We start from the raw sequence: 14,711 nt of genomic DNA on the forward strand, positions 1-14,711 counted from the left end.
AATTGTTTTAGTATGGAGAACTGGCGCAAGGACTTCATGGAGTTTTCCTTGATGGAACAGGCCGCCTCCACTCTAGTAGAGGGTAATAGGCCAGATGAACTGTGGAGTTTTTTTTAAATCTTGTCTCCAGGAAACATGAGGATCCCCATGCTGTGAAGAACTGATATACAACTGTACTGTAGGAGGAGATTCCATCAGTGTTTAATTCAATGCCATGTCTGAATTTAACAGAGTCCTATAACGACTTTAGTTCCTCTGAAATTGATAATCTTGTCGATAGTGCTACGGGATCACTACGATCAACATTAGACTCTATCGCTCCTATAAAAAAGAAATTATTAAAACATAGGAGACTAGCACCGTGGTACAACCACCAAACCCGCCAGTTAAAACAAATAGCTAGGAAATCTGAAAGGAAATGGCGCTCTTCCAAATTATCAGAATATCGCTCAAATTGGCAAGATAATCTTAAAACTTATAGAAAGGCCCTCCGTAATGCCAGAGGAGCCTATTACTCAGCACTAATAGAAGAAAATAAGAATAACCCTAGGTTCCTCTTCAGCACTGTAGCCAGGCTGACAGAGAGTCACAGCTCTATTGAGCCACATATCCCCATAAACTTAAGTAGCAATGACTTCATGAGCTTCTTCAATAATAAAATGATTACTATTAGAGAGAAAATTAATCACCAACTGCCATCAACAGTTATCAGTGGCTCTCCAAGTTCAGGGACTTCTGCCAATGTAAACTTAGATATATATTTAGACTGTTTTTCTGCTATCGATCTTCACCAGTTAACTTCAATCATTTCTTCATCGAAGCCATCAACCTGTCTATTAGACCTGATCCCAACTAGGCTGCTTAAAGAAGTTGTTCCCTTAATTGGCACTTCTTTACTGGATATGATTAATCTTTCTTTATTATCAGGATATGTACCACAGTCCTTTAAAGTAGCTGTAATTAAACCCCTTCTTAAAAAGCCCACTCTTGACCCAGGGGTTTTAGCCATCTATAGACCGATTTCTAACCTCCCCTTCCTCTCTAAGATTCTGGAGAAAGTAGTCGCCAAAGAGTTGTGTGACTTTCTACACAACAATAGTTTATTTGAGGATTTTCAATCAGGATTTAGAGTTCATCACAGCACAGAGACAGCTCTGGTTAAAGTTAATAATGACCTTCTGATTGCTTCTGACAATGGACTTGTCTCTGTACTTGTATTATTAGATCTTAGTGCTGCATTTGACACCATTGACCATAATATTCTTTTACAGAGACTTGAGCATCAAATTGGCATTAAAGAAACCGCACTAAGCTGGTTTAAGTACTTGGACCAATACTATTTACTTTATATATGCTCCCTTTAGGCAACATTATCACATCTCTCCTGTACTAGCTTCTCTGCACTGGCTCCCTGTAAAATGTAGAATAGAATTTAAAATCTTCCTCCTCACCTATAAAGCTCTTCATGGTCAGGCCCCTTCATATCTTAAAGAGCTCATAGTACCCTATTACCCCACTAGAACACTACGTTCTCTGAATGCTGGGCTACTTGTGGTTCCTATAGTCTCTAAAAGTAGAACAGGAGCCAGAGCCTTCAGTTACCAAGCTCCTCTCCTGTGGAACCAGCTTCCAGTTGTGGTTCGGGAGGCAGACACCCTCACCACATTCAAGAGTAGGCTTAAGACATTCCTCTTTGATAAAGCTTATAGTTAGGGCTGGATCAGGTGAGTCCTGAACCATCCCTTAGTTATGCTGCTATAGGCCTAGACTATCGGGGGATTTCCCATGGTGCACTGAGCTCCTCCCTTCCTCTCTCTTTCTGCACTCATTCATGTCCCATTAATGCATGTTACTAACTTCACTTCTTCCCCGGAGTTCTTGTGCTTTCTCGTCTCGCAGGTTCTTATCGATCCTGGTGGAGCCTCCTGTCATGGTCCTGCTTGACTGCCATTGCCAATACTGTTGTTGCTGTGCATCTCTCTGTCTGTCTGTCTGTCTCTCGCTCTCTCTCTCTGCCTCTCTCTCTCTCTCTCTCTCTCTCTCTCTCTCTCTCTCTCTCTCTCTCACCCCCCACAAATTCCAACAATGAACCACAACAAACAAATTCAGAATGAAACTTGTGATGGCATGAAATAAAAAATATTAAAATATTAACTTCAACAGATGGATCAGTCATTACATCATTGATGTTGATGTTACTCTTTGCTGTGTACACCATCCAAACGCCATCTGAGGATGGATGATTTATTATCACAGAAGAAACAAGAAACTGATCAGTTATGTCAATACATTATTTAATTTTGGCTGGAGAGAACAACTTCTTGAGGTGTTTTGAAATTTCTTTCATTTTTAGTCCATACATGATCGGATTAAAGAGAGGGTGATACAATATTACCTGTAAAGTCATTATTAAACGTACAATCTTTGGAAAATCAGATTCCAGTCCAACTATAATGACATCATATGCACACAAACAAGAAAAGTTTATCAAAACGATCAAGTGTGGTAAACAGGTCTGGGCAGCTTTTCTCCGGACTTCCCTGCTACTTCGATAGGTTATTATAAGTATCCTGGTGTATGTGAAAACAATAAAAAGCACAGGGAGAAGTGCAACATTAAGCAGGATGATCATATCTCGTATAAGACGTGCTGTTGAGATTACACACTGGAGTTTATAAACTGAGTTATTGCAAAAAATTCCATTTATAATAAATCTACAGAGTTTTTCTTTGGCACTCAAAGCAGTTGGCACTGCAAGCTGACAAGCAGGCACAACCCAGGCTAAAACCAAGATAATACTGACAGTTGTTTTCCTCATGATAGTGGCATATTGCAGAGGTTTACATATAGACACATACCTGTCATAGGCCATGGCTGCCAACAGTAAGAACTCTGAACCGCCTAAAGAATAAAATATATGAAACTGAAAGAGACAGGCTGAATAAGATATGATCTGATGTTCAGATAAAAAGTCAAACAAAAGCTTTGGGTAGATAGCAGTGCTGAAAAGGAGAGCATTTACTAACAGAGCTGCAATGAAAATGTACATAGGCTCATGGAGGTTTTGGTGAATCCAGATAAGATACACAATAGTGGAATTGCTGCAGATTATTAGAATATATACTGCAAATAAAACAACAAAATAAAGATATCTGTATTTGTCCACTTCCACATGCCCACCAAAGGTTAAATATGTTACATTTAATTCATTATCCATTAATATTGTCAAAAAACAACTGTGTGACTTATAGATTGTATAAGTGGCAGATCTGAGTAAAAACGAGGAAACATGTGACCTGTACTGGAGAGTCTATTTCATTTACAGTTACCTGACCATAAATATTACGTGATATATATTATGTGATGTATCCACTTCCACATAGCCAATAACAGTCACATATGTTACATTTAAATCATCATTCATTAAAGTTGCCAAAAACAGATTATATCACTGACAAATACGAGTAAAACCTGAGAAAAGAACTGTCACTGAGTACAGTTACCTGACCTTAAAACACTCTTGCGGTGTGTTCTTCAGAATTTACCAAGAGAAAAAGAGTCTGTGGAATGTTTTTTATCAGATTGTTTCACTCTCCATGGATCTCATTAAAGTTGTCACCAAGAACTGCTAACATGTAAACAAGTTCATCAAACTCTGGAGGCCTGAACTTGTAGGCTGGGGTGCTCAGTAGTTTGGAAAACTCTCAATCTTTCAGGAGACCTAAAGGCCAGGGTTAAAATTGTAATTATTTTTCACAGTTTTGTTTTATTCTGTTAATCCTTTAATGCTTTGTTGTTCCTATCAATCACATCAGACACTTACTGTGGAGTGTGGGTGCCTGTTAAGGCTTCAGGTCGTTTGTTTGCAACTGGTTCCAGTCACTATGAGAAAACAGTGACAGCCGAAAGAGGTACAGACTTTAGGAGTGTCCAAAGTATGAATCTGCTAGAACACAATTTATGGTTACTGTTGGAGATATTGAGTAGTGAGTGTTGAGTGAGTTATGAAGGGGTTTTGCCAATGATAGTTTTACAAATGAACTGATAGCGGTGGGTCTGTCACCTGGTGTGGAGTGATGAACAGTTGAACCAGTTGACTGGAGAATACAGGTTACAGTGATGAGTGTTGAATTTAAATTCAGTTTAATTGAAAGGGGCACCTTTTACAAAGTGGATGGCGGTATGGTAAATGACGTCCAGTTTATTGAGAAGACTTTTGGGGGTAAATTAAGATGCTATAATCTAAGACTGGGAGAATTGTCATTTTAACCATGGTGTGCTTTGGGGAGTGAGTACCTAATGCTTTATTTTGATACAGGACACAGATTATTGCTCTGACATTGGAGAGCAGCTTGTTGACCTGTATTGGAAAGGAGAATGAACTGTTGAGCCAGATACCCAGGTATTAGTAGGAAGTGACAAATGTTAGTTCTGACCCACCCAAGGCGGCGATTTTGAGGGGGCAGGCAACTTGAGGAAAGTTCCGGTTCAAGACCATACATTCTGTGTCTTCCAGGGCTGCTCTGCGATTTAAAATAAAAGTGAGAGACTAAAGTGAGAGTGAAATAAAACCATTTATCCCGTTTGATAAACACCAAAGGGCAGCAGTGTTTAACCTGTAGCTTGGAAAAGATAACATGCTGCACATGCTGAGTTCATATGCGCGTGTATGAAATTAAACTTGTGCTTTCCAGCAGCACCAGTCCAGACAATATATGGGGGGCGTGATGGCACTCCTCACAGACGCACATCATTTTAAAATAACACAATAATTATCTTGTCTCTCAGTCAGGGTTAAGTTACAACTCTGTAATGTGAGATGGAAAGCAATGAATTGACATTGACTATTGATTAAATATTGAATTTAAATGCTGATTAGTTGGGCATACTGGGCAATGTGGATGCATATATCTCAATAAATAATAACCATCAAGTTTTCAGCCAAGCCATAAAATAAATAATATTTTATATGTGAAAATGTTTTAAAGGACATCTTTGATTTAAAGCTGCAGCCAGAACCTACAGACTTTTACATTGTAAAGACAAAGCTAATTTTATAATATTGCGAGGACTGGACTAATTACCAGGCAGTAGAACAAAATCTCAGTTTTTAGTTTTTATTATTTTCTACTTCTAATATTTACTTAATATTCTATAGGACATATTCTATTGAATACATATGATTTGTTGATACCTCATTCTTTTCTGTATAGATCTATTAATTCTTAGATGGGGCAAACTGAGAGGATTGTGGGAGCACTGGGATGTCAGGTGTGATATAATATTAATTAAAGTTATTGTTTATTGGTATCTTTCATCATTTTGATAGCCAGAATTAATTGATTGTACCAACACAGTTTGGGGCCCCTTTAAACCATTTTAATTCCCACCTCTGTAATGAAGCACACTTGTGACAACTCATTATCTACAACCATTATTAATGTTACTACTATTAGTGATATTATTATTGTTATTATCTGTGCTGAGAAGAAATGGAACACTGGGGAAGTTTCATCGAAGCTGAAGTAGGCTACCTGAGAACTGGTCCTTTGAGACATATGGTTCCAGATGAAAGGGAGAAATATGGCTTAATTTTAAAAAAGGACAATAGACAATAAATTATAGAATTTGTGGTTAAGAAATACAGTTTAATGATGTATTTCAACCAAGGAGGGAAATGAGAAGTAAGCTCATCCTCTTTAAATCACTGACATGGTATCCAATATCTGGGCGTATTTAAAATGATGAGCACTATCACAATCATTGTTTTTCTCAAGGCGACAACGTTTTATGTGGTTTATGTATTTTTGTCAATACAATTTGAAGGCACTTTTTTCTCACAGGGTACTAAATCACAATTGGGAGCATATGTTTTTGCCTACAGGGCATTTAATTTAAAATGCTGACATGTTCACTTAATGACAATTAAGATCTTTGAAAACACACAAAGGAAGAAATATGCAAGTGTGACAGACATTAGTGGTCAATCAAAAAGCAACAGGAAAATTCAGAGCAATAATAGAATAAAGAAATGATGTTGTGTTGGCAAAGTCACCCTGATGGCCACAAGTACGAAGTGTTGGTCTCAGTCTATAGTGTAGCTAACCCAATCAGACATTAATCATTATGTAGATGAAACAGATGATGCTATTTACTATGCGCTACTGTTACACAAACCAGTCCTCTAATAAATACCATCAAAGGATCACAGAAAGCACAATTCATGAAATATTAGGACTGTACAGTTAACATTGTTTCTACATTAGACTATTTTGCAGAACAACCTCTTGAGGTGTTTATAGATTTCTTTCATTTTCAGTCCATATATGACTGGATTGAAAAGAGGATAATACATTATTATTTGTAATGTCATTATTGAACGTACAGTTTGGGGAAACTCAGTTTCCAGTCGCAGTAGAAGTACATCTTATGCAGTCAAACAGGAAAAATTGATTAGAACTATCAAGTGTGGTAAACATGTCTGTGCAGCTTTTCTCCTGACTTCTCTATAGCTTCCATATGATATTACAAGTATTCTGGTGTATGTAAAAAGTATGAAGAGTAGAGGGAGAAGTAGAAGATTTACAAAAACAATCAAGCCATATATATTCAGCACTCTTGAACTCATACAGTGAAGTTCGAAAACTGTGCCGTTACAAATTATTCCTTTGAAAGTAAAGTTACAGAGTTTTTTATTAGCATTCAGTACAGCTGGCACTGCAATCTGACAAACAGGCACAAGCCAGGCTAAAACCAAGAAAGTATTGAACGTTGTTTTTGTCATGATAGTTGGATATTGCAGAGGTTTACATATAGACACATACTTAGACTTAGACTTAGACTTATCTTTAGCTCATGGAGGTTTTAGTTAATCCAGATCAGACACACAATAGTAGAATTACTGCAGATTATTAATGTATATGCAGTGAACATGATCACTAAATAAAGATATCTGTATTTGTGAACTTCCACATACCCATCAATAGTTATATATGTTGTTTTTACTTGATCATCCATTAAGGTCTAAAGAAACATTCAGAGTAAAGTCTTGCTTTAAAGATCACATCGACATAGAGAAACCTGGATTAGATTGTCTTTTATTCACTGGTACCTGACCCTGACCTGTACCTGTGTGATTGTTGAACTATTCCAGTAAACATTTAGAAAGTGAACTGTTTGAGGATTGTTTTTATCAGCCTGCAGCACCCTCCATGGATCTCATTAAAATCTCCAAGTGCTACTATCATCTGAACAACTTCATCAAACTCTAGAGGCCTGCACCCATAGGTGCTGTTTACTGGGATGTTTGCATCTGTTATATTTTCCTGCCCCCCCTTTAATCAGAATTGCCACTGTATTACAATCCCCATTGCTACAGCACTAAAATTGTACATTATGTACAGGATATGAACTAATCTTGAGCCCTGTGGCACCACTGAAACCACATTGATGACGTTCCATAACTATTGCTTGAGTTCAACCAGTAAGATAACTGTGAAACAGGTTACATGCATTTGTGTCAAAACCAATTGATCTAAGTGTCTCCAAAAGAAGAGTATGATCCACTGAAAGTGATGCATTTGAATATTTATGAGCTGCTGGAAAGATTGGGCGATAGCTGATTGGATCACTGATGTCAATGCTTTTATGCATAGGCAGTACATGATTTGTTTTCCACACATTAAGAATATTTCGAGATACAAGAGTTTAATGGAAAATATGGATTATCTATCATAGGTGCAGCCAATAGAAAGATTGTTACATTTAACAGGTGCACAGAAAAGGTATTATTATTACAACTGCACCCATCTCGACTGAGGCAATACTAGATGGAGCTGAATTCTCAAACAGGAGAAATAAAATTACGATTAAAAATATTTGATTTGTGTAGGACAGAATCTTGAGAAACATACTTGGGTAGGAAGGAAGCTGGACCATGATTTAGTGCCGTAATTGTTTTTTAAAATCTTGCTGGATTACTTCTAAAGTTGGACAAGGTGTCAGCATTGTGCAAATGTATCTGCTGATGTGTCTGGACACATTTTCAGTGATGTTCCTAGAATTGTTAGGTGTTTTGAGTCTTTCCAAAATCATACACCCTCCTTCAGGCGACCCAGCTTAGGCTGATCTTAGGCCAAGCTTGTGTCCGAATGGCAAATGAACTACTCTGCCCCAATGGTTGTCCTCTCTTAAGTCACAGCCAACTTGAGGCTCCGTCTGCTGCTTCAGTGGTGCTGCAGATGGCTCATCTCCTCCTCTCTCCTTCAATGCCCAGCAAGCAAAGCCTGACATCAGAACAATGTCTGGTCTTAAGGTGGTGGTTGGAATGTGCTGCGAGAACATGACAGGAAATAAAAACGGGCCTATCAAGTTTTTCGTGAGTTGTGGGGCCATCATAGTTTCAACTTCACCAATAGATGCCACTAAATCCTACAGAGTGGTCCCTTAATTGATGGCACCGACACAGTTTGGTGCCCCTTTAAACCATTGGTTTTCCAAACAAAAACCATAGTACCAACACCCTGACATGAACACATAATAGCCTGCTAGCTACTTTTTAGGAGGTATCTACAAGCTCTCTATCACGTCTTTCAACTGTTCACACGTAGCGATGGTCCTCATGGAGCAACCTCTGATTTGCCTCTGATCTGGGGGCATTTGTCGGCAATCTCCAAAAACTGTTGGCGAGTGGAAAATTAGAGTTAAGTCATATAGTGTGAACTGGGCATTAGCTTATCTTTGGGATAGGAGTTGTTCCCTGGTGCAGGTGCTTACATGTGCACAGTTTGCCACCAGAGGAGTGCAAGAAGAACTTGTGCAAACATTGCCAAGTGCTTTATAGTAGTTTTGTACTGCTAGTTAAACTAAGCACACACCTACTTTTAAAGTAAATTACAATAATAAACAAAAGAGGATCGAACATGTGCGGTTGTGGCTCAGAGGAAGAGCGGGTCGTCCACTAATCAGAAGGTTGTTGGTTTGATCCCCGACTCCACACGTCGAAGTATCCTTGAGCAAGATACTAAACCCTGAATTGCTCCTAGTGCTGTGCATTGATTTGTGAATCTGTGTGAAAGGGTTTTGTGGCTTTAGTGTAAAAGCTTTTCGAGTGGTTGGAAGACTAGAAAGGAAACTATACAAGTACAGGTCCATTGCCTTTTCACCTCGCCTGACAGAGCCAGAAGTTAAAGTTATAGCAATAACGATCAAAAAAAATATGACAAACCCATGGGTGCAGGCCTCCAGAGTTTGATGAAGTTGTTCAGATAATAGTAGCACTTGGTGGAGATTTTAATGAGATCCTTGGAGGGTGATGCAGGCTGATAAAAACAATCCTCAAACAGTTCACTTTCTCAATGTTTACTGGAATGTATTTAAACTATCACACAGGTGCATGTTAAGATCTGGTACTTCTGAATTAATGACAATTTATTGACATACTGTATATATTAATATAATCTTCAAAGTGAGACTTAAAGTAGTTTTTTCTCTTAGCATTTTTTAAGACAACCTTAATGGATATTGAAGTAAATACAACATATATAACTCTTGATGGGCATGTGGATGTAGACAAATACAGATATCTTTATTTTGTGATTATGTTTACAGTATATATTCTAATAATCTGCAGTAATTCTACTATTGTGTATCTTATCTGGATTAACCAAAACCTCCATGAGCCTATGTATATTTTCATTGCAGCTTTGTTAATCAACTCTCTTCTTTTCAGCACTGCTTTCTACCCAAAGCTTTTGATTGACTTTTTATCTGAGAAACAGATCATATCATATTCAGCCTGTCTCTTTCAGTGGTTTATATTTTACACTTTAGGCGGTTCAGAGTTCTTACTGTTGTCAGCAATGTCCTATGACAGGTATGTGTCTATATGTAAACCTCTGCAATATCCAACTATCATGACAAAAACAACGGTCAATACTTTCTTGGTTTTAGCCTGGCTTCTGCCCACTTGTCAGGTTGCAGCGACAATTATACTGAATGCTAATAAAAAACTCTGTAACTTTACTTTCAAAGGAATAATTTGTAACAGCACAGTTTACAAACTTCACTGTGTGAGTTCAAGACTGATGAATATATATGGCTTGATTGTTTTGGTAAATCTCTTATTTCTCCCTGTACTCTTCATACTTTTTACATACACCAGAATACTTGTAATATCCTATGGAAGTTGTAGAGAAGTCAGGAGAAAAGCTGCACAGACCTGTGTACCACACTTGATAGTTCTAATCAATTTTTCCTGTTTGGCAGCATGTGATATACTCCTAGTGCGACTGGAAACTGAGTTTCCCAAAGGTGTACGTTTAATATTGACTTTACAAATAATAATATATCATCCTCTCTTCAATCCGATCATATATGGACTGAAAATGAAAGAAATCTATAAACACCTCAAGAGGTTGTTCTGCAAAATAGTCTAATTTAGTAACAATAATAACTGTACTGTAATAACTGTCCCAATCATTCAGAGATGTGCTTTCTTTGATCCTTTGATGGTATGTATACAGTAAAGAGCATCAGCCATGTCTAAGTAATTGGCTTCAGTTTCTAAAAAACCCTGAAGAGGTTGAGACTCCGGCACCACAAAATAAAGAAATTCATTCTGAAACCACGCTTTTTTGTTTGTGGCCTTCATCATTGTGACTTTGCCAACATCACATCCTTTTCCTATTCTATTGTCCACTTGCTTTTTCATTAAGTGCATAAAAACAGAACCCTCTTACCAATGATATCTTTCTAATTGAAGATAATTTTCTTCTGTTTATTAATTAAAGTTAAAAATGGTAATAAAGAGATTATAATAAACTTCATTTGTAGCACATTTATTAACAAGGTTACAAAGTCCTTTACAGCAGATCAAAACTAAAAACAACATTTTGAACATACAGTACGTAGTCTGAGAAACACAAAAGTATGAGACAATCACAATTTTGCTTGCTCTGTGAGAAACTCACCTAGCCTCCTCATTTGAGGATGCATAAGTGAGCATATATAATTACACTAATTAGGAAAGATATATGAATAAATCCAGAAGTGGTGTGGCACTGTGTATACACAGTCAAACACCATACTATCAGACTAACAAGGTTTGTAGGAAGACTTCAACCCTTTTTCCCAACATTACTGAGTGCTGCTCCAATGCTGTATCTTTAGCCATATGATGCAGTGATCGTTTAGAAGATTTAATCAGTGATGGGAATAACGGCGTTATAAATAACGGTGTTACTAACGGCGTCACTTTTTTCAGTAACGAGTAATCTAATTGATTACTCTTCCCATCTTAATAACGCCGTTACCGTTACTGCCAAAAAATGCGGCGCGTTACTATAATTGAAGCTGAAAAGGATGACAAGAAGCTGAATAAGTGATACGCCCTCTGACTCTGGCCCTTCCTCCTCTTAGCCAGGAGTTTCCTTCTCTTTCTGTCTGCTTGTGATCACATCAGTACATCTTCTCTACTGGACATGTTGGAGACAGAGCTCACCTATGACCAGGGTTGGGAGGGTTATTATTAAAATGTAATTCGATACAGTTACTAATTATCTGAAGAAATGTAATCAGTAATCACAGTATTAAAGTAATGTAACTTTATTACGTTCCGTTACTTTTGAATTACCTCAACACCAAATATGTAAATAAAAGTAAGAGAATGAAATATCAATAAGAAGTATTGTTGCAAGTGTATTCTATAAGACAACAGAACAATGAAGGCTTTGAAAACCTTCTGTAATTTCGATTACAGTTACTTTTTGTAAGCTGAACTCTGTTACATGTAATCCATTAGTCCACAAGCATGCCTATGACTACACTAGATCATCAACTGATGATGTGGTCTCTGCGTATAGTGTACTCCCCTCAGATACACTGAATCGTCTTGTCCCACTCGAATCACGCACGATGTCCTTCTGCTATAGTAACTTAAGTCCCTCCCAAATTGACCATCTTGTTAATAGTGCTGCAGGCTCACTACGAACAACATTAGATTCTATCGCTCTTACAAAGAGGATAATATTAAAACATAGGAGACTAGCACCGTGGTACAACCACCAAACCCACCAATTAAAGCAAAAACCAAGGAAATCTGAAAGGAAATGGCGCTCTTCCAAATTATTAAAATATCGCTCAATTTGGCAAGATATTCTTAACCCTCTATGGTACGGTGTTGCCCTCAGGCAACACACCCATTTTTGGCCTGTCAAATCTCCACAATGCATCTTTTTAAATGATACTATACTTTTAAAAAGAGGGAAGACCATAGGGAACCAATAACAATCCTTTAATTTGTCACATGACTTTCAGGAAGCCATATTGAAACCCTTTTTTGCAGACATTTTTAAAGGAAACAGCTTTGCAATTTTGCACCACAAAAAGGGTCTGAAAACATAATTTCCGGGAACTTTTACAGCTGGAAAAAAATATATTCACAATAATATGTGACTAACCCTTCATTTCTGATGGTTTAATGCAATTTTTTTGCTAATTAAGTAATGGAAACTTGATAAAATGCAACTGTTGCCCAGAGGCAACAACGTACCATTATGGACAATTGCATATGTTGCCTTGAGGCAACAGTGAACCATTATGGAATCACCATGGCAGCATGAGATTTTGGTAGTGTGTGTTTAGGTATATAATATGTTCAAAAGAATGTGATCTTTACAATTTAACAAAGATAAATTTGATGTTTGTTGCAATAAAGTAAAGTTCAGACTATTACTATACTCTGTAGGCCATAGTGAATTTTGCCTTATTTAGCCTTATAACTTCGTCTTCTTTGCTTATAATTTCCACATATTTTCCTCCATTTACAGAATGAATTCAGCCTCATTCTATACCCCTTTAAGGAGGTAGAGAGTATAAATCACACCTCAGGTTGGGCATAGTGAAGTTGAATAAGAATTAATTAGTGATGAAGAATGCAGTGCCATCATCACCTGTGCGTCAGGACAACACTGACCATTGACCTATTTGGGTGGAGAAAAAGGGCAGGTGCAATACCCTGATGTAAGGGTATAGTGGAAGTGCAGTGCACACAGTGTGTCACCTAGCTGTTCTTCACTCCTGAAAAAAACTGCTTCATGGAGTTCCATAAGCACTGAGCAGCAACACCACAAATGATGGCAACGCATGTCATGAAAGACACAGGGGACTGATAGGAAACATGCATTGAAATGAAGGCGTGATGATCAAACACTGGAATCTAACACCAGTTTCTTGTTTTGCAAATGGTTATGATCTTTGTTTTGATAATTAGTTCATTTAAAGTTTGAAGAATTACGCTTACGCTTAGAATTACAACTCTTCGAAACATTCATTTCAGTGTGTTGTTCCACAATGGTACAATGTTGCCTACAGGCAACGTTCAGCCAAGAAACCCTTTAAAATAGTTCCTTTTATAATATTTTTCAATTTAAAATGGCATGTATTGTAACCTGTTGAAGCTATTGAATCTTTTACACATGTTTATTTAATAAATTATGTTCAAATTTTAAAAAATACCTCTCTTTTTCACTTTAGCGCCATTATGGTACAATGTTGACTACAGGCAACAAACCCCAAAATTTAAAAAAAAAAAATTTTTATAAATTTTCTTCAGATTATGTTTATTTAGTCTATTTTAAAACATAAAAACACTCCAAACATTTTTTTTCCTAACTGGCATCATAATGCGTACCATAGAGGGTAATGCCAGAAGAGCCAGAGGAGCCTATTACTCAGAACTAATAAAAGAAAATATGAACAACCCTAGATTCCTCTTCAGCACTGTAGCCAGGCTGACAGAGAGTCACAGCTCTATTGAGCCACATATCCCCATAAACTTAAGTAGCAACGACTTCATGAGCTCCTTTTATGATAAAATTATTACTTAATTTTCAATTAAATAAAATTTAATTGAAAATTGAATTGAAATCCCTACCCCCGTGTGTGTGATAAGGGTTAGGCCGAATATGTATGTGTGTGATCTTAGATTAACGGTGCCTTTAGATAAAACACATCAGCAACATTAACAATAATTAAACAGTCCTTGTTTAGCCATTAACTCTGTTAAGTTATCTGTCTATGCCCAGTACGTTACCAACGGTCCAAAGTAAGATGAATCAGAGTTGCGGTTTAGCTGCATGGATCAGCTGGCGGTCCTGTGAGCCAGGCTGATTAGAATTACGGTTCTGAATGTCATGGCTCTGCTCCCCTCCTGCTCCCTTTGCTCCTCCCCCTTCCCTGTGTGTCTGAGGGTGCGGCCTCCATTCTCCTCACCTGCGGCCTGGTGTCTCACCTGCTCTCAATCATTCATCATGCCTCAGTCTTCAAGAACCCCGGTCTTCCTCCCATTCATCGCCAGATTGTTTCAGCCTATGTGGTGGGTCCCTTTGTGCAGTTTGGCTTCCTGTGTCTGCTCACCTGTGCCTCTGTGTCTCCGGTCTCTTCCGCCATCTCAACCACCCGTTCCTGTGGCCGCCCCTCATCCCCCCTGTGTGTGTGTGCGTGGAATAAAACCCCCTTTAAACCTTCCATACTGTCTGGGTGTCTGCTCCTGGGTCCGGTCCTAACACCAGCCTTGACAGAACAATCTGGCCCGCATGGACCCAGCGGACCCAGACTCCGTCCGAAGCGCACTGGTCTACCAGGGACAACGAGGGAGCCAACAGGAGAAGGTCCTTGACGAGATCGTGGCAGCCATCCAAGACCTTCGCTGC

At 38.1% G+C, this 14,711-nt stretch overlaps 3 protein-coding genes across 3 annotated transcripts in view; 2 read left to right on the forward strand and 1 right to left on the reverse strand.

Annotated features, from left to right (window-relative positions):
- The window catches only part of LOC127365058 (uncharacterized), a 205,371-nt gene that overhangs the window by 108,549 nt on the left and 82,111 nt on the right, over positions 1 to 14,711 (forward strand). The gene's annotated exons all lie outside the window — the stretch shown is intronic.
- On the reverse strand, positions 2,278 to 3,548 carry LOC127365075 (olfactory receptor 6N2-like). The gene has a single exon (XM_051402807.1). It carries the CDS (start codon positions 3,215 to 3,217, stop codon positions 2,291 to 2,293), a length of 927 nt encoding a protein of 308 aa, XP_051258767.1. The 5' UTR covers positions 3,218 to 3,548; the 3' UTR covers positions 2,278 to 2,290.
- On the forward strand, positions 9,370 to 10,627 carry LOC127365079 (olfactory receptor 51E1-like). The gene has a single exon (XM_051402811.1). It carries the CDS (start codon positions 9,516 to 9,518, stop codon positions 10,434 to 10,436), a length of 921 nt encoding a protein of 306 aa, XP_051258771.1. The 5' UTR covers positions 9,370 to 9,515; the 3' UTR covers positions 10,437 to 10,627.

This window comes from Dicentrarchus labrax, unplaced genomic scaffold, assembly GCF_905237075.1.
Source record: "Dicentrarchus labrax unplaced genomic scaffold, dlabrax2021, whole genome shotgun sequence".
In the NCBI taxonomy this organism is placed as follows: Eukaryota; Metazoa; Chordata; class Actinopteri; family Moronidae; genus Dicentrarchus; species Dicentrarchus labrax.